Below are 18,779 nucleotides of genomic sequence, written 5' to 3' on the forward strand. Positions count from 1 at the left end.
CACAATGCGTTGTCCTAATTGTCACCTGGAAGGTCCCAGCAGCGGGGGGCTGTCCCCATCCACAGAGGTATGACTGTCTGCTTTCACTAAAAAAGGGGACCTATCTCCTTTCTACACTACTACTACCTTTGCAACACAGTCTGTTGACAGTCTGCTTGGACTGCTGCAAATATCTCTCCAATATGATGACAAAGATTGAACCAATCTTGAGGGGTTTGCTTCTTTCCTGACTTTTGAAAGATTAAATTTGGTTAAATATGAAAGATATAACCACCCCAATTTCAGCACAGAAGCAACATAATTAGCCAGGCTCTTGCTGACAAAAACATCTTCTGCAAAATGAATGAGAACGTTCCCAAATCCTGAAAGCTTAAGGTAAAAAATGAATTGGAAAAGACTGCTCAAAACAGATGTGGGCATCCCTGTGTAAATCAGGTATTTGGTACACATTCAGGAAAGTATCCTAGTCAGAAAAGCACTTAGGTGTGGCCTAATAGGAAGTGCAGGCTTAGGAATTCTCCTGTAAAGGATGTTGATTGGCAGGTGCTGTTGCATAACCCACAATAAAGAACTTGCCTAGAGCATCTACTTCAAATGTTGCTGATTCACTAGCAATGAATGCATTTCTCACCACTATCTATCTGACTCTTCCATGTGAGACACCCCCCAACCCAGAGAGCCATTTTACAAGGCCACACTTGGGCCTGACCTCATGGCAGTGCCCCTTAAATTAAATGAACTCTTAAAGCTCATCCATTCATACCAGTAATATGGTATAGCAGGGCAACAGTAAGGTTAGATAAGAGGGATTGCTCTCCAGGGATATTTGCAGAGTGGGCAAATATGTAGATACAGATGAGAACCTAATTTGTAATGCTGAGACAGGGCTGGGGTAATTACCACTTAACGTTGTTCTTCCCCACGGCAAATATGTTAAGCAAAATGTGTGAAGGGAGGACTGCACTGAAAAGTCTTGCTTTGGCCTTGCTAGGAATTACACACTGGGAAAGCAGCAGAAGCAATGATTATACCCTGCAAAGCCCCTAAACTGCTCTACTCATACCTACCTTTGAGCAATATCACATAAAAGGTGATGAAATCAGCATGCCCTTGAGTCAGACATGTCAGAATTACCCCCGTGCTGATTTATGCTTCACTATAAAATATTAAGAATGACAGTTGATATATCATATCCCTTCTGCTCCACACATGCCGTGCAGAATGGGCTGCGTGAATCCAAGCGAACAATCTAATAACCTAGCTTACCATTAATGAATTTCTAGGTCTTTTTTTATCTCAAGGTTTCAGCAGGGAGAACTTCCATAAAAGTACTGTACACATTGACATTATAAAAGGTAAAGCCTTCGGAGCTTCCTTCTGTCCTGAAGCTCTGGTCTGTGCACCACAGCTCTTGTAAGAGAGAGGCAATAGAGGTGCTGTATTTAATGAGGCCATGTGTGTTTTGAAGTGCTGTATGCTCTGTAGGACCTAGCAGTGTGTAAGGCTACACACTAATGGAGTCAGTGGTGGATTCTATCATGGAATCATAGAAACACAGAACATGTTGAGTTGGAAGGGACCCACAAGGATCACAGAATTACAGTATTGTAGGGGTTGGAAGGGATCTCCAGAGGTCACTGAGTCCAACCCCCCTGCCAAAGCACCAATTCCAACTCCTGGCTCCTGTGCTCAAGATGAGACCACTCTGCAGAAGGCTGTAGGTTAAGCTGGAGCTGTTGGCTGACTTCAATACCAGTTGCCAGACCATGCAGGGCATACTCTCCTTCTGGTGACTGCACTGTGCCTCCTGGAGAGGAAGGGGGTGTCTGATCAGAGCTATAGGCACAATGGGAGCAACTGGGTTAAAAAAGCAACATAGATCAACAAAACCAGTAGAGAAGGCTATTCTTTTCTGAAGACTTCCCCAGATGTTCCTAGGTATTTAATTATTAAGTTTTGACTGAACACGATGTTTTGTGGGAAACTCTTATGGGTTTGGAGAGCAGTAGGTCAAGGGAGGGGGAAAAAAAAGACTGGAAAGCTTTATTCCAACTTAGATGGAAATGCTGTATGAGAGGAAAAAACCCGTCTTCCAACAGTTTCCACTGACTGACAGTTTAACCAGACTAACTGTTACTTTGAGGAAGTGCTATTACTCCTCTTGAGATATTTTTTTTTGTCATGTGTTTCCAAAAGAAAAGCTGCAGCTGTACATTATAACAGAGTCTGTTCACTTCAAATCTTCCAGTTTGTTTTAATGGAAAATATATTGCGTGTGTTGGCTACTGTAAAAAGAAATAACAGATCAGGAACCTCTTCCTGTAGTTAATGAAGTAGTAAATGAAGAAACAGAGAAACATCTACAAGTGGAAATGCTAAGTTTTTTACTCAGCTGGCTTTGCTGTATGTCTTTGGAAGAATCAGCTTTTCCTATGGGTTCTGTCTTGGGTAAGAGCTTAATGCTCGTGGAAGAGCGTGTAAATCAGTTTTGCATTAGAGGGACTGACACCCCTTTTGTTCCTCCTTTCTTTAACTGCACTCACTGATGAAAATGATTAAGATAATTAATTACAGCAATGAAGAATGAAAGTGGAAGAGCCATATTCCCTCCACAGCCATGACCCTGCACTGGATTAACATCAGGAGGGTTGCAGGGTCAAAGGGGTTCAGGAAAAAGCCTTTGGTAATAAATTACACTGAGATTATGTCCGATAACCTGACTGCAACTATTCCATCAGTGATTAAAGATCAAACGTAAAGAGCTCTTAAAAAACTAAAAGTCATCATTTCTCCTTGCAAGGAAAGTGTGGCTGAAGATGGATGTGTTTCAGTTTGTGCTCTTCAGGGACAGATAATTCACCGACCCCTTTGAGTGCAGTGGCCTTATTTTGTGTCAGGGCAGCCCTGACCAGGTCACGGCCGCATCTTTAGGTGCTTCTCCCTCTGTGTTTGGAGGAAAGTTAAGGCACGAATGTGTTGCTTTGCCCTTTGCTTTCTCAATTTGGAGTCATTTCCTGGAGTAGTTACTTGCTAAGCAGGAATCCGTATGTGAGATGCAGAGCAAGTTTTGTTAAGGAGGAACTAACAAGCAACTGCTTTTAGGGATGTGACAAACATTCATTCTTTAAACAGGTTTGGTTTGGGTGCTGCTATATCAGCATCCATGGTGGAACATGGTAAACAAGTTCCACAAAGCCAACCAGTTTAATTTCACTGGCCAGAAACAGATTTGTAAGCTGGTACAGGCACCCTCCAGTGCTGGGCATGTATGTGACCCAAACTCCTGTCCACTTGCTGAAGCAAAATCTACGGCAGAGGCACTACAACAAAAAAATGACAGTTTCTGCACCCATGGTCCCTTACATTGATGTTGACATCTAAGTAGAATGGAGTCATGGACAGTGTCCGAGGGAAGGAAATCCATGTTAGGATGTCAACAGAAAGGGCAGCCTCTGCGTTAGTACAGATGACCACCATTTCCTTGGACCTCAGCATGAGTCTCCGTTTGTAGAAGTCCTCATTACTTTGCATTCTGAGATATCTGAGGACTCTGGGAGATAACGTCCACCAGATTGGGCTGTTTTAAGGGCTGAAAGGAACCTCATAAAGTTCAACAAGGAGAAGTATAGGGTCCTGCTTAAGGAAGGATCTTAATGAATGTGCAAAAATACAAAAAAAAAAAAAAAAGGGTGCAAAGAGGACAGAGCCAGGCTCTTTTCCGTGGTGCCCGGTGTCAGGACAAGAGGGAGTGGGCACAGACTGGAACACAGGATGCTCCCTCAGAGCACCAGGAGCACTTCTGTGCTGTGCAGGTGACGGAGCACCGGCACAGGCTGCCCAGAAGCTGTGTGTGGGGTCTGCTCCTCAGAGACCTTCAGCAGCTGCCTGGATGTGGGCCTGGGCCCTGCTCTGGTGTCCCTGATGGAGTGGGGGTGGGCCTGATGGACCCAGAGGGCACTACCAACCTTAGCCATTCTGGGATGCTATGAAATGACTGCCATGGTGCACTGTGGTGTACAAGACCCATGATGCCCACTGTGACCAGCAATGGCATATAGGGGAGCACGTGGCCATAAGTGAGACCCACACCTCTGACCTTGGGTGCTGGGTACCTTAAGCAGGAGAGAGGGGCCACACAGTGACCTGCAGCTAAATCTGCAGACGACAGGTCTCTAGGGGTGGCAGTCTCCTTACGGGCATTTAGACAGGACATGCTTAAAAATGAAGGGACACTTTTAGGCTTAACTTTCTTTGCTCATCGCTTCATTGTGCAGGCTCCCTTCTGCTCAAGGAAGACAATTGAAGTTCCTGCACCATTCAGGCACATACTGATGACAAAATCATGTACCAGGAGCTCTGACACTGCCGTGAAGGGTTCCAAGGAAGATCATACAAAAGTAGCAAATCTTTTGATCTCAACACTCCGCTAAGCGAATCCCACTGAGGCAGTAAAATCCTTTAGTTGTTCCATAGACATAAAAATATAAGTCCTTCATATAAGGACTAAGAAGAAATTTGGCAGTTCTCAAACACTATATAAAAAAACCATCAGGAAATCCTTTTGACTCTGGGAGGTTTTCAGAGTGTTGGCCACTCTGTGCTATCTGAGTGAGAGCACTCATACTTGGGATACTTTTCCCCTCTGGCAGGTGTGTTTGAGATGTAGGGGTGCCCATGAGCACACTAGGCCTCTGGGCCCTGTTTCATATCATCACATCTGTGTGTGGGGCAGTGACAGCAGCGTGGCACTGTCACTGCCTTTCTATTGGGACCATCCGATGGCCATAAGTCTGACTTGAGCCCCTGCCCACACCCCACAGAACAGGTGGCCCTAGTCCTCTGGGCCTTGCCTTAGGCTCAGGCAGTGGGAAGGCCTGGAGACCCTTGGGTTCCATGTACCCATTGCTGAGCTGTCCTTTTCCTCAGTTCAGAGGGAGAGCAGAGCTGCGTCAGGTCTGTGTGGGATCCACGCATCCCCAAGGACATGGGATCCCATAACACACACAACAATAGTCCCAAAAGCACTGGTGGACAATCTGGGACCCAGCGCTGCCCAGAAGGGAGAAGCAGTCTCCTGGAGCAGACGTGCTGCTTTCCCCTGTCAAGAACAAGGGGCTGCAGCAAATCCAGCCTATTTTGAGCTTTCCTCGTCCCCTCCCACCCCGTATCTTCAGTTTTTTCCTTCATCCGAGCCTGTCCCGACTTAACGCCCGGAGGGAACGATCAGGTTGCATTAGCAGGGAGGGAGCGATCCGCGCCGTTTCCTTTCCTCCAAGCCGCGGTTTACGGTTACCACCACAAAAATAGGAAGATCGTCCCACACGGCTCTCCTCCCCCGGCGCTCGCGGCCGCATGACAGAGCTGGAAAACACAAACACGGGGCTCCACGTGGGCAGGGCTGGAACAACAGCCCATCTGCGGCTCGGGACTGAGGCAGGGCCCGGGCTGCCGCGTGTGGGAGAGCAGGTGGGGAATCAGACACGGCGCGCGTGTGTGGCCACCGGGAGGACGGCCGTGCCGAGCCGAGCCGCGCCGCGCCGCTGGGAGCGGTGCCCGCGCGGTTCACGCGACGCCTCCCGGGCGGGGCGGAGCGGATCGGAGCGGGGCGGGCGGACAAAGCCGCGCTGTCAGCGGGCGGGCGGGAGAAAGGAAAAGCGGCGGCGGTGGTGGCGGCGCGGAGCCGAGCAGGTGAGCCCAGTGACCAGCTCCGCCCGAGCGCCGGGTCGCGCCGTGCCACGCTGGCACCGGGAGAGGCCGAGAGGAGCCGTGCGGCGCCGTGCGGGGCGGGGGCGGCTTTGTGAGCGGCGGGGCGCGGGATAACGGGACCGCTCGGCCCCGCGGTAGGGCCGGCCGGGGGAGGGAGAGCGGCGGGGGCTGCGTACGGTGTTCGCCGTCACCGTCGGCCCGAAAGTACTTCGTGGAGGGGAGCGAGCGGCCATCCCCGGCCCTTCGCAGCGGGAAGAGGAAAGTGTGATTCTCTCCGTGAGTGTCGGTCGGCAGCGCCAAACCCCCTCGGCGCTGCGGGCACTCCTGTTGCCGCCGGGCTGGCGGCGTCCGGGCAAAGCTTCAGTGCATCGCTCGGTTTCCCGTGTTACACAGCGTCTGGCGGTAACAGCCCTCTGTGGTGAGTTACGGTCCTTTCTGTACTTTCTTGGCTTCCCAGAGGGATCTTAGCTTTCTCTCTGCCCCCAGACTGGGTGGCGGATGGGATGAGGCCGATGGTGTAAGCTCCTGCCTTCCAATAGTGAGAGACCTGCGGCGGCGAAGGAGGTGGGAACTTCCAAAAAAGAAATATAGCAGTAATTTCCTCCGTGTTTTGCAAGAAGATAAACGCCGGCAGAGGTGTCATTTCCCGAGCGGAGCGGCAGAACGGTGTGGTGCTCTGTTTGAAATGCGGCGCTGAGGGTTGTGAGATACATTGTAAGAGATATATTGTCTTTAAAGGGAAAACGAACTGCTGAAAAACTCGTGCAGCGGCGCTGCTGCGGGGTGAATCTCTGAGCCAGGGTTCTGATCGCTTCAGTGGAGCGCTCGGTATTTGGAGGAAGCATCTCAAGGGCATCCTGAGGTATTTCTCATGCTGCATCCGTACGCGCTGTCACATCAGGATGCCCAGCTGACGGCCCGAGCGCTCTCCAAGTCCCCGGTGCACGTGTGCTTTGTGCTGCCTCTAGCAGGGAAAGCTGACTGACCGTACTCCATTGAAGTACAACCTTGGGCTTCAGAAGTGACAAACAGGTCATGAATCCGACTTGTCCTGAGGGCAAGTGTGGGTTTCTCACAGTCAGCCTCAAATCCAGCATGCGGGATCCATACGTTCTTCAGTGTTAGGAGGAGGGAAGGATCAGCTTGGTAGGACAGCAGCAGATGGAGCAGTTAGCATCTAATGGACTCGGTGCCTGTTTCTGAGATACCTGTGCCCTCTGGATAGGTTTCAAAGACTGACAAAATATGGGTATTTTTCTATGATGTCACTGTGTGGGGTGTGATGTGGTGGGCTGGCACAAGCCAGCCATCCGCCCTAACAGACTAAAAGAACTTCTGATGTGTCCTTGTGAGGTTTAGTAATTTGGAGTGTTTTTATGCTTATTTGAAGGTTTTGGCAGCTGGCCCCATACCACGTGCCTGTTCCTCAAGGTTAAACCTTCCTGTAGTGTCTGTTTCCCCAAGGAAAACAGAGCTGTCTGTGCTGTAGCTGTTGCTCCTCAAAGCCTGTGCACAAGGGCAGCAGGAACAGGGGATGTGGAAGGACACCTGGAGGCTGAGAGAACTGGGCTTGTTCTTAGAGAAGGCTCTGGGAAGACCTCACTGAAGCCTTCCAGTACTTGAAAGGATCTTATATGCAGGAGGGGGATCAATTTTTACATGGACAGGTAGTGACAAGACAAGGGGAGTGGTTCTAAACTAACAGGGAGGAGACTGAAATTAGATATTAGGAGGGAATTCTTTACTCAGAAAATGACGGCGCTGGCACAGCTGCCCAGAGAAGTTGTAGTGTCTCATCCCTGGAGGCATTCAAGGCCAGCTTGGATGGACGGGGCCCTGGGCAGCTGAGCTGGTGGGTGGCAGCCCTGACCAAGGCAAGGGGTTGTGTTTTTGAGGTCTCTTTCAACCCAAGCAATGCTGTGTTAAGGACACAGAGACTTTATTCCTGGTTCTCTAAGGTGTATTGGAAACAACCACAGTGGCAAATCTGTCTGGCAGTAGGGGTGCTTGGGCAGATATTTCAGCTCTTTGAATTTAACACGTATTGCCTTGTCCCAGTTAACTTCTGATGCTCTGCATCTAGGTCCTCTCATTGACAGTAAGAATCTCAAATCATGCTTCATTTTCTTTCAGCTCTTACAAGCTCAAGTATTCTAAGCTATTTACCATTGTCCCTCCTGGGTAGTGTAAAACATTGCTCAGATATTTTGGCATTATTTTTTGACCATTCCTCCAAATGCTAGTGAAATACTTGGAGGAGCAGGTACTTAAACCACAAACAGTTCCCCATGCATACACACACCCAAATGGGTAATCGCAAGAATTTATCCTCAGTAAACTTTGGGGAGGAAAAAAAAAAGCCTTCAAAATTACTGTAAATTTTGCTAAAACACATCCTTCAAATTTAGCTTTAAATAGCCATTATGCTGGCCTTTTTTCTCTTGCAACATTGAAAGTTTTTAGTATGGTTAAGTGTTTTGAAAACAAGCTTAATCCCAGAAGAGGGAGAAGCTTCAGACTAACACAATTAGGTGAGTGGAATTTTTCCCTCAGGCACCTCTGGAGAGTGATACAATATCGTGTCAAAAACGGTAAGCTGTGGCTCACAGAGCTGGGCTGGGCCAGTGTTTGTGTGAGGCATGGGAAGGGAAAATGCAGATGGTGCAGAAAGTGCCAGTGGTGAACGTGTCAATAGCACTGCTCTGAGTCACTGGTGGCCCGAAGTCCAACCGCTGCATGATGACACACGTGTTGGTGTTGGCTGAGGCTTCAATGAGTTCCTGAATCTTTCAGCACCTTTATATATATTATTTTATATATGTGTAGTGTATGTGTATACAAGAGTCAGTGATTTTGCTTAGCAAAGCATTGAGTTTAGGATAGCTCCAACTCCCCACATGAATTCCACACAGCTTCAGTGGGGCTGCGTTTCTCGCTGCTGAAAAGGTGACATGATCTGGGCAATCAGTGCACAGCTTTTGTTTCCTTACTGCCATGAGATGCCTCTGCACCATTCCTGCTGCCAGGCTCTGGGAACATTGTGCACTCTCAGGGGAGTGAAGGAAGCTGGGGTGCTTGGCCATCTTGGGAGGGTAGGTGGGGAAAGCCTCAAATGGGATATCTTCTTACAAAGGGATTGAGAAGGCTTCATGGATGGTAAGGAAAAGCACCAACTAACCTGCATTTGGGGAAGTCAAGTGAGGGAAGGGGGACTGGAAGCGGGGTAAAGATTGAGGAAAGTAGAAGGCAGAACTTGAACTGCAGGTAAAGGATACAGAAAACAACAAGAATACTCCAGGAAAGCAGTCAGGACAAGCATTTATCATCTTATTAGTTGCAGGTGCAGCTTGATCTTGGAGCTGTTTCACATCGCATTTGTCATCGATGGGCTGAACCACATCCCCAGCACACAGTTGTGGGACAGGCAGGATTAAGGGCAGTTCTGGGAGCACTGCCAGCATCAGCAGCCTAGCTGCAGGGCTGCCCTGGGCTATTTTTATCTTGGCTATGTCCAGAAAGAGTTTTCAAAAAGGCTGAAGAAAGCCTGCCCTGACAGTCCCCATAGCAAGAGCAGGGCTTTAGGTGGGGCAAGCGTGCTCAGATTTGATCAGCCACTGCTGCCCTGAAGACGGGATGCTGCTCCACACTGGTCAGGTAAAGATGGATGATGGAGAAGGGGTGATGAAGATGATGATCCTAGTGGAGCACCTCTTCGGGCCCAGAATCTTCTCTGAGTCTTTTGCTGAAAACAATTATTTTCTCCCAGCTTTATTTCATTGAATCTTGAGTGACCCCATTTTACACATGTCCTGTTTGAAGCTTAGGAATAGTTCTAATGCTTTACAGGAGCCTAATCTTTAACTAAATCCCCTCTGAAAGTGGCTGATTATGAAACTTTTCCACCTTGTAGGAAGAAGTCAAAAGTATTTACTCAGACACTTTCAAATATTGAGTACTTAAAAGAATTTGAGCAAATTTTCATTAAGGGATAAAGTTAATAAGGTCCTAATAGTAAGTAACCTTCCATTCACGTGAATAGCAAGCTTTCAGGTTGATCTAATTATCAGTGCCTAGCAAAGACCGAGTAAAAATAACAAGTTGCTAGAAAATATAAATCCTAGATTTGACAGGTGGGAAGGGAAGGAAGATGTAAGGTGCAGGTTTATTAGAGGTAATCTTCAGACAGTGAAATTGTTCTTATCTAGTTCATCTGTTTGTACATTTGATAGACTTGTTAAAGTCGGCAGAGAAGAAACTGCCTCTGATTTCATCACAGACTTTGGTTGTGCAATTTCTGATGAGAAATAGACAAGTATCTTCTCAGGCTACTCCTTTTTGAGGAATTTTATTCAGATATGCTTTGATCTGGTAACCATTTTATGTCCCAGTTAACATTAGTCTGAATATAGATTAGTAGCAGTCTTCAGACAGTTTTATCAAAGGAAGACAATATGTTTAGTTTGGCTTTGTCATATTCAGACTGAATAGAAATGCTATGAATAAACTTTTTCTTGAATTTTCATTGCAATGTGGCACTTGGAGCTAACCTTGGATCTCATGACTCATCTCTTCTGGGAATGCAGCATCCCTTGCAGAGCTCAAGAATTCAAATTCAAGAACATTTGCAAGCCAGAGGAAAAGACCCAGGCTAAGAGGCAAAACAGAAGTGATAGGAGAACACTTTTCTTGATTTCATGGTTGGAAAAGACTTCTAAGATCACCTAGTTCAACTATCAATCCATCCCCATAGTGCCCACTAAGCGTATCCCTCAGTGCCACATCCACACGGTTCTTGAACACCTCCCTGGGCAGGCTGTTCCAATACCTCACCACTCTTTCTGAGAGTAAATTTTTCCTAATATGCAACCTGAACTTCCCCTGATACAACTTAAGGCCATTAGCTCTCATGCTATCTCTTTTCCACCTAGGAGAAGAGGCTGAACCCCACTTCGCTACAACCTCCTTTCAGGTTGTTGCGGAGAGCAATAAGGTCTCCCTGGGCCTTCTCTTCTCCGGACTGAATAATCCCATTTCCCACAGCCACTCCCCATAAGACTTGTGCTCCAATCTCTTTACGGCTTTGCTGCCTTTTTCTGGACATGCTCCAGCACCGTGGTGTATTTCTTGTAGCAAGGGTCTTATCTGATTTCCATCAGATTCCGGAGTTTTTCAGGCCTGACAGTGTTAAGGACATTATCTTGCAGGAGTACCTGCAAATGCAAGTATTGTTTGGCAGTATTTGGGTCTTATGGATTTAGATGAACAGATAAATACATTTCCAAACACCTACAAATATTAATTGCTTTGCTTTCCAACATTAGAAGCAGCTCATTGGCAGGTAGCATCTGGTTGGTTTCAATAGAAGCATATACACTCAAGGAAAACAGGTGACTTATGTTTGTAATTAAACTAATCAGAGAGTCGGTAGGTAACTCATACTTCTTCAGGACTGCTGTTTCAACTCCCAGCTACCACATTGTACCACCTGAGCAAATGCTTGCCGTGGCATTTGGTGCCCCACGCAGAATGACACACAGTGGGTTTTCCTGGTGTGGGTGGGATGACCCATTCATGAAGCGGTGTGCCACTCCAACGTGTTACTTTGCGTACCTGCTGTACAGATATGACCAATATGCACCAGTGAAGGTTCAGGCTGGATGTTAGGAATTACTACTTCTCTGAAAGGGTGGTCAGGCACTGGAATGGGCTGCCCAGAGATGTGGTGGAGTCACCGAGCCTGGTGGTGTTCAAAGAGCATTTGGATGTTGTGTTGAGGGACATGGTTTAGCGGGAACCATTGGTGAAGGGCGAATGGTTGGACTGGATGATCCTGTGGGTCTTTTCCAACCTTAGCAATTCTATGATAATACCCATTATTTCCAAATGATCGAATATTTAAAAACCCTGACATAAATGTAGCATGCAGTGTATGCAGGTTAAACCTTAAAGCTGTTCACTGATTATCACAAACTTTCTTTATCTTCTCATGAATTAAGTTCTCAGCCATTAGTAGTTGCAATAACTTTTTATAGGCACTTCCCTTCCACTTCTTTCAACTCCATTAATCCTTTAACAGACTCATGTGCTTTGGTGTCAATCATCGTCATGAGAAATACTTGCAAACAAAACGGGAAGTTAGAGATACAGGAGAGTACACGTTGACAGCTGGTTGTGAAGATCTTTGTGCCTCCTTAGCAAGCCACAGAAAACTTGTTAGGAATATACATTCTGTAAGAAGCAAAGGTTTCAATGTGTAGCTGGAAACAGTCTGGAGAATGTCAGAGGAAAACTGCATTTGCTGAAGTTCTGAACAGCAGCTCTTTGTTTGCTGTCTCTTGGAAAATTTTTGAAGTATACATTAAATAATTGCAGATATTAAAAAAAAAAAAAAAAAAAAGGTCTGAGCTTTCAGCTCTTTCTATGTTTAATACTCTTTTTTGTGCCTGGGAGGAGCCCTGCTCTCATTCAGTGCTGCCTTTCCATGCACTGCGCTCCTTTCTCATACAGTCACTCCTGAGCATGTTTTCACATTCTTTATCTATTTCTCTTCCTCCTCACTGCATCCGGACTGCACCACTTCCTCTTATCAGCAATTCTGCCAGCTTGATTTTTCCCCTCCTGTCTCTGACTTTGTTGGGGCAATGGGCAACCTCCTCTTTTCATCTCTAGTTTGCACTCTACTGCTGTGGGGTGCTACTTATGACTTGCTCCAATGCAAATTTGGAGAGTGCTTGTAATTACCCTTGCTCAGAAAAGCAGATGTGTTTTCAAGTCTTGCCTTTGCACAGTAGTTGCTGGTAAAAGCCAGAGGCATCGATGATGGTGGATATTGCTGAGATGAGCTCCCAGTAAGTGCTGACCCACTGGACACCTACTTGCTTGTTTGCATTCATCTCTTCCACTTTTGACTGCTAAAAATATGATCTGGCCAACTGAGTTTTAGCAATTTCTCATGGCTGTAACAGCAACAAGTGTGACTGCTTGTACAGCTGCGGAATGTTTTGTTTGCCTTTAGAAATGTAATAAAGTAGTTCTATCAGGCAGTGCAGGTGTGCTCTTGTAGTTGGAAGAGGCATTGGCAATACTCAGAAAATCACTTTTTTTTTTTTCATGTGCAAGGTTTACTAGAAGCCAATCTGAGGCACAAATTATTTCTCTCTTGGTTTTAATTGCTAGCTGCTACAGCTCAGCCATACCATTTTACCATTTCATGTGTCAGTATTAGAGAATAGTTACTACCCGCCAAAACAGCAGTACCTGTAAAAATGAAAGCCTCTCTGTTATCTCACCATCCAGTATTTCTAACAGAAGCTGGATCCAAGTCCTAGCCTACGTAAAGGTTCTCTGCACAGAGCACAGCAGTACTTGTCTCCTGATTTTGCACTTCTCTAGTGATGTTCCTCCTCCCTTCACCCACACCTCTGGATTCCCCCACTGTCCTTGAGAACAGCCCAAAATAAGGGAGAATTCAACCATGGGTGTCAGGGCTAATCTGCTTTGTCATCATTGCTGAAGTGGGTGGAGAGGAAGCCTGCTATGGGACCTTAGGGTGGTAGGAAAGCAAATGCAATCTAATATATTTTTTTCAACTTGATATTTAAATAGAACTGTTTTCTTTGCTCTTGCATGCTATGCTTAATTTGTGAACTCACCAAGATGATATCTTTTTTTCCCAGAATCATCAGACTTTCTTTAAAGATGAAAATCTTTTACTGACCCTGGAGAACACTGCAGAACTTTTGTATTCACATATGGTATGACATGAGATTACATTCTTTCAGCCACAGAAAGAGACATAGGAATCTGTCCTTTAATTATGGAGTTTAAAGCAAAAGACACTTTTTCTTTCTTGCAGAGGTACGGAAGCAATGAAAAGTAAAAGCTGGAGCTTATTAAGCAAAATCTTTTATTTTGATTGTTTTTTTCCTCCATCTGACACTTCGTGAGGACTGGAAGAGGAACACAGGCAATATTAAGCTTATATTTTAATGTTATAGCAAAAGTTCCATATGGATACATGTATTTTAATGGCCAATTAGCATTTTCTGACAGGAGTGGACTGGTTTTGTGAGAAGGAATGCGTGTTCTTTTAATACTTATTAAAGTTAAGACTTGGCCCAAACATTGAAACTTTGATCCCCATTCTTGGAGGCATTCAAGGCCAGGTTGGATGGGGCCCTGAGCAGTCTAATCTGGTGGGAGGCAGCCTTGCCTGTGGCAGGGGTTGGGATGGATGAGCTTTAAGTTCCCTTCCACCCCAAACCATTCTATGATGATGATTCAGGAAAATACCTCTCCATATCAAGATGGGGCAATCACTTCAACTTAAATACAGGAAATGTTGGGCATAATAGCCATTACTTGCACAGATCTTGTTAACAAGAACATAATCTCCTAATCACTCCCTTGACGGCAAACTCAGATAATAGAAGCATAGTTGGGCTCCTGCCAAGCAACTCAAGAACTCCAATTTCACACCCAATCTCCTGCAGGAGTGCCAGGATAACCTCAATTATTCACGGAAGAAGAGCCTAACCGCTGTGAATTTGTGGTTCCTTATACCTGCAATTTTAAAAATTAAAAAAGATGAATTGGGTACAAAATACTGAGTAAGAAACAGGAATATATACCTCTTGATCTGTTGATGCTACATACCAAAGCCATATATAACCACTAAGGCTGTAATATCATAGTGCATCTCTTCACTCTCTTGAATTAGACCTTGAGGAAAGTTTTGTTGTTGTTGTTTTCTTTAAAAATTACAATAATAAAATCATAGGATCACAAGGTTGGAAAGGATCTACAAGATCATCTAGTCCAACCATCCTCCTATAACCATTACTACACACTTAGCTACTAAACCATATCTCGTAGCACCTCATCCAGATGCCTCTTGAACACTGCCAGGGACGGCGACTCCCTGGCACCTCCCTGGGCAGGCCATTCCAGTGCCTGACCACTCTCTGAGAGAAAAAGATTTTCCATATGTCTAATCTAAATCTTAGAATAGTTAGAAGACGAAGGAACAGAATCCAGTTTTTAGAAGTTCTGGTCCCAGTGCATCCAAGGCATGTGTGTGTGTTTTAATGAGGTTTGCAAAGGTTTTTAATCTTGCACCATCTTCATGATGTCAGAGATGAAGACAGGAGCCTACACTGGTGGTGGAGGCTGTTGTTATGTTGTGGTGGTGTAAGTAGAGATTGCTGCAACTTCATAGATACATTTGGTTTAAAATTTGATGCACCTCCAATACAAATAAATTCTAGAGCTCTTAGGCTTCACTCAGGTTGCTACAGCAGTGCTTCTAAAAGCAACCAAGCAAGCTCACCCACTTAACTTTTCTAGACCATATGGCAGAAAATACAAATATTAGGACAAGGTAAATTTTATTTATCTACATTTTATCATTATCGTATAAAGCTGTCAACTAGCTATCTATTTTTTTTTTTTCACTAGTAAACAGAGCACACAAAAGTTGACAACACAATCATCTTGCTTCAAACCTTATTACAGGCTGAGTTTCTGGGTGGGATGAAGGGTGGAGCCAGACATTTGGCTACACCCATGGTGAGGTTTATAAGGAGAAGGTTTCTAGGGGAGCTCTTTTTTTATTTACCAGTCTCTGACAACTATCAGTTTTATTTAGCAGGTTTGTTTGTTTATTTGTTGTTGGTTTTTTTTCAATTGTTAATATGTCAAGGCCTCATAAAGACTCACGTAGTGGGGATGGTCCTCCAAACACGTCTTTGAAACAGCGAAGTAAGGTAAGTCACAGTCTGCTTTACTAGCTTAGTTCCTTTTTGTGCATAATACCTCTGAGGCAGAGACCTGAGTACTACTGTAATTTCAAAGGCCTGTATTTTCTTTGCCATGTGTAATTGGAGTTTTGTTCTCCATAGTTTTGCATTCCTGTGATGCTAATTCAAGTGGGGGAAAAAAACAACCTTAAATGTCCCCAAATTTTGTGGATTTCAGGGAGGTTAGTACTTGCTGTAGGGTGATCTGGTCTTTAAGATTGATGGCTTTGAGGACTAATTTGTGCCACCTGTCTGCAACACTGAGGTTATTGTGGTTTTTGTTATGGTGCTGCTGTGTGTTAGCCACCCCAACATTAACTTCTCAAATGTACAAATAAAAGATATGCTATGCTTAATTGCATAATTACTGCAGCTTAGTCAGAACTCTTTGATACGCCCAGGAATCCTGTCATAATTCTGGTTTGAATTGTATCACAGTTTCCTTTTATACACCTGCATGTAAATGCTTAGAAACTATTCTGTTCAGCAGAGGTCTCCTGAGTTACTATGAATGTCCTGAAATGAAGATATGTGCTATAAAGGCTTGTTGCTGTTCAACATAGGTGCTTTTGTTGGTACAATGCTTTTCTAGATGCATCTGTATTTGTTTATAAGGTGCCTGCGTGAAAACATTCGTAGTCATCTACTGAAGTACTCAGAAGTGATCACAGCAAGGTAGAGAGGGTGCAGCTGGCACAGCTAGAGTAATGGTCAGCATAAAAATACCTCTCTTGTACTGGTTTCCTAGCTCTGAACTTATAGATGGTAAACTGTAATTGTAAGGAACTAGCAAGAAGGGACTGAACCTTGGAAATGCTTTTTTTGGAGCTCCCGTCAGTCCTTTGGCAAAATGGAAGAAAGGCTGGACTTGTTAAAAAACGGAATGAGCAACCAGGGACATGTATCTGGAAAGTTAACTTTTTCCTCCAGTCAATTCACTTGTAGCCATCCAGATTTTCTTCGGTGACCTTTCAATTTAGAAGGAATGAAGTTGCATTTTATTTTGTTTTCAGTCATTCCTTCCAAAACATGGGAAGTATTTGAGAATTGCCGGTCTACCAGTTTTTCTGCCAGATGCTAAGTTTTACTACCAAGTGCCACAAAAATAACCAAAGTCTTGGTTTCCACAGAGCTGGTGCTGTTGATGGCTTCTCTTTTTTTTCCTCTAGCTGTAAGCAAAACTGTGAAAACTGTATCTGGCAAGAAAAGATGACTGACAGCCCCTTGGGCAAAATGGTATGATGCAAGTTAGAGATGCTGTCAGAGCATTTTGACTGTGTGTGCTTAGTAGACATGAGAAAACAAATGCATCCTGAGTTTGAGGAGACACATTTTCCACCATGATAATGCTGTGGTTTTGCTTTGGAGCTGGTACTGTCAATATTGAACTTGTAGGGTGCTTGAGCCATGTGGTTACTTCTACTTTTTACAATGTGTTTGTACTGATATGTGACAAAACTGGTTGTGGTGGGAGGAGACTTGTTGAACAGCAGAGCAGCATCCTGCAGAGGAGTCCCTTGCCCTTATCCAATGCCATTCTTCCAGTATCTTGACATGCTGTGGTTGGATTCTTCATAGATATTTTTAAGTGCATTGCATTTATTTTAAGCCTTTTGCAAACCGGTATATTAACAAACTGATCAAAAATACTTGCTGTTACTTTCTGTTTTGTTAATACAGTGAATAGGGGGAAAAAAAATTAGGAAAATAGAATCATAAAATAGACATCTTTTCCAACTTTAATGATTCTAAGACCATCCAGTCCAACCATCAGCCCATCCCCACCATACCCACTAACCTTGAACGCCTCCAGGGATGGTGACTTCACCAGCTCCCTGGGCAGCCTGTGCCAATGCCACACCACTCTTTCCGAGAAGAATTTTTCCAAATGTCCAGCCTAGTACTTTCAATACCAGTAGAGAATTGTAGATGTTTCTGCTCTTGGATTCTTTTGGATGGATTTTCTGAGTCAAGGAGAAAGTTTGAGCTTTTTCAAGTGAGTAATGTTGAGTTATTTGCGATATTGATACAATGCTTAACGTGTGTCTGTAAATTTGGTCATCTCTCTAAACTGGGATTAAAATGACTTTTGTCCCTTTGTGACTTGAAGAGTGATACTCTTGGAATAAAGTACTTAGCTGATGTATTTATGATGCTGACCTATTCAACGTGAATGAGTCAAAGGACACTGATTCTTTTATCACAGATTATTTTCTGTATTTGACCAAATTTAGATAATTTTAATAGACTATTTTCGAGTAACCAAACTGCAAACCTAAGGATGCCATCTTCCTCTCCTAATTTTTTTTATTTTTGGAGTCATGTTAGTACTAAGTGCAGAAAGTCCACAGAGATGATTTCTTGGTAGCAAGCTGTGTAACTAAGAGACAGTTGGACAATGAAAGTCTTTCAATAACTTATTTGGTGTGGTGTATGAATTCTAGAATCATTTGAGTTGAATGGGACCCTTAGGGTCCAACTCCCCTGCAATGGAGAATGGCACTGGCAGCTAGATGACTCCAGACTGGTATTTTGTAAGTCCTGTCATATTTAAATAATTTTGCTCTCAGAAGTTTCAAGCATAAAACTTTATTGTATCTTGCTGGATGCTACAATTAATTTCTCCTCTGGGTTCTCCCTTCCTGGTCCCTCTATGGCAGCAGGAGAGCATTTGGAACTGAGCTGAGGGGGAGGTGTGAGGATGCCTACAGGTATCAGCTCTGGTGGGAAAAGAGAGGTGACTGTGGGGAAGGGTAACCCCAGGGGATGAAGAGGGCAAAGCGGATGGAGGTAGGCCTCATCCCAATGGTGTCTTCTGAGACTTTGCCCGGCTTTTAAGCCTTGCTGGCCCTGAACAGTCTCCAGTGGCTCTCCTCGTTTCTCACAATCTCTTCTGCTGCCACCAAGAAACTGAGCTTTCTAACTCCTGTATGAGGATGGAAATGCATTTTATCTATCTTCTTGGATCAGTCAAAGTTTTCAATGTAGCATCGAGAAGACCTGAGCTGGCCCTGTTTAGCTGGGTGCCTCGTTACCTTAAGAACCAGCAAAGCTCTATGGATTCTCCTGATTCTCTTAGTTTGTTTACATTTTAGGAACCTGAATTCAGAGGGGTTTTACAGATCCTAAAATCAAGATAACTGGATAACCTTAGTAGTAATTTTTCTCAGGGTGCTCTTAGGTGAAAGTGTCAGCTGGCCTCTACTGCCCTGGGTTAGTTCAAGTCAAACCAAGCTGCTGAGGTTAAACAAGATGCTGCCTCTTGTGGATTTGAAA

General features: G+C 44.8%; 1 protein-coding gene across 6 annotated transcripts in view; it reads left to right on the top strand.

The window, feature by feature from the left end:
* Positions 1 to 5,230: 5,230 nt before the first annotated feature.
* Positions 5,231 to 18,779, top strand: part of MAPRE2 (microtubule associated protein RP/EB family member 2) — a 91,672-nt gene continuing 78,123 nt past the window's right edge. The window contains 1 exon segment of one of the 6 annotated variants that reach the window (NM_001395964.1): positions 5,231 to 5,466. In NM_001395964.1, coding sequence (NP_001382893.1) covers positions 5,353 to 5,466 — 114 coding nt within the window. In that variant the 5' untranslated portion in view covers positions 5,231 to 5,352. 6 annotated transcript variants of the gene reach the window in all.

This window comes from Gallus gallus, chromosome 2 (genome assembly GCF_016699485.2).
Source record: "Gallus gallus isolate bGalGal1 chromosome 2, bGalGal1.mat.broiler.GRCg7b, whole genome shotgun sequence".
NCBI classification, from domain to species: Eukaryota; Metazoa; Chordata; class Aves; order Galliformes; family Phasianidae; genus Gallus; species Gallus gallus.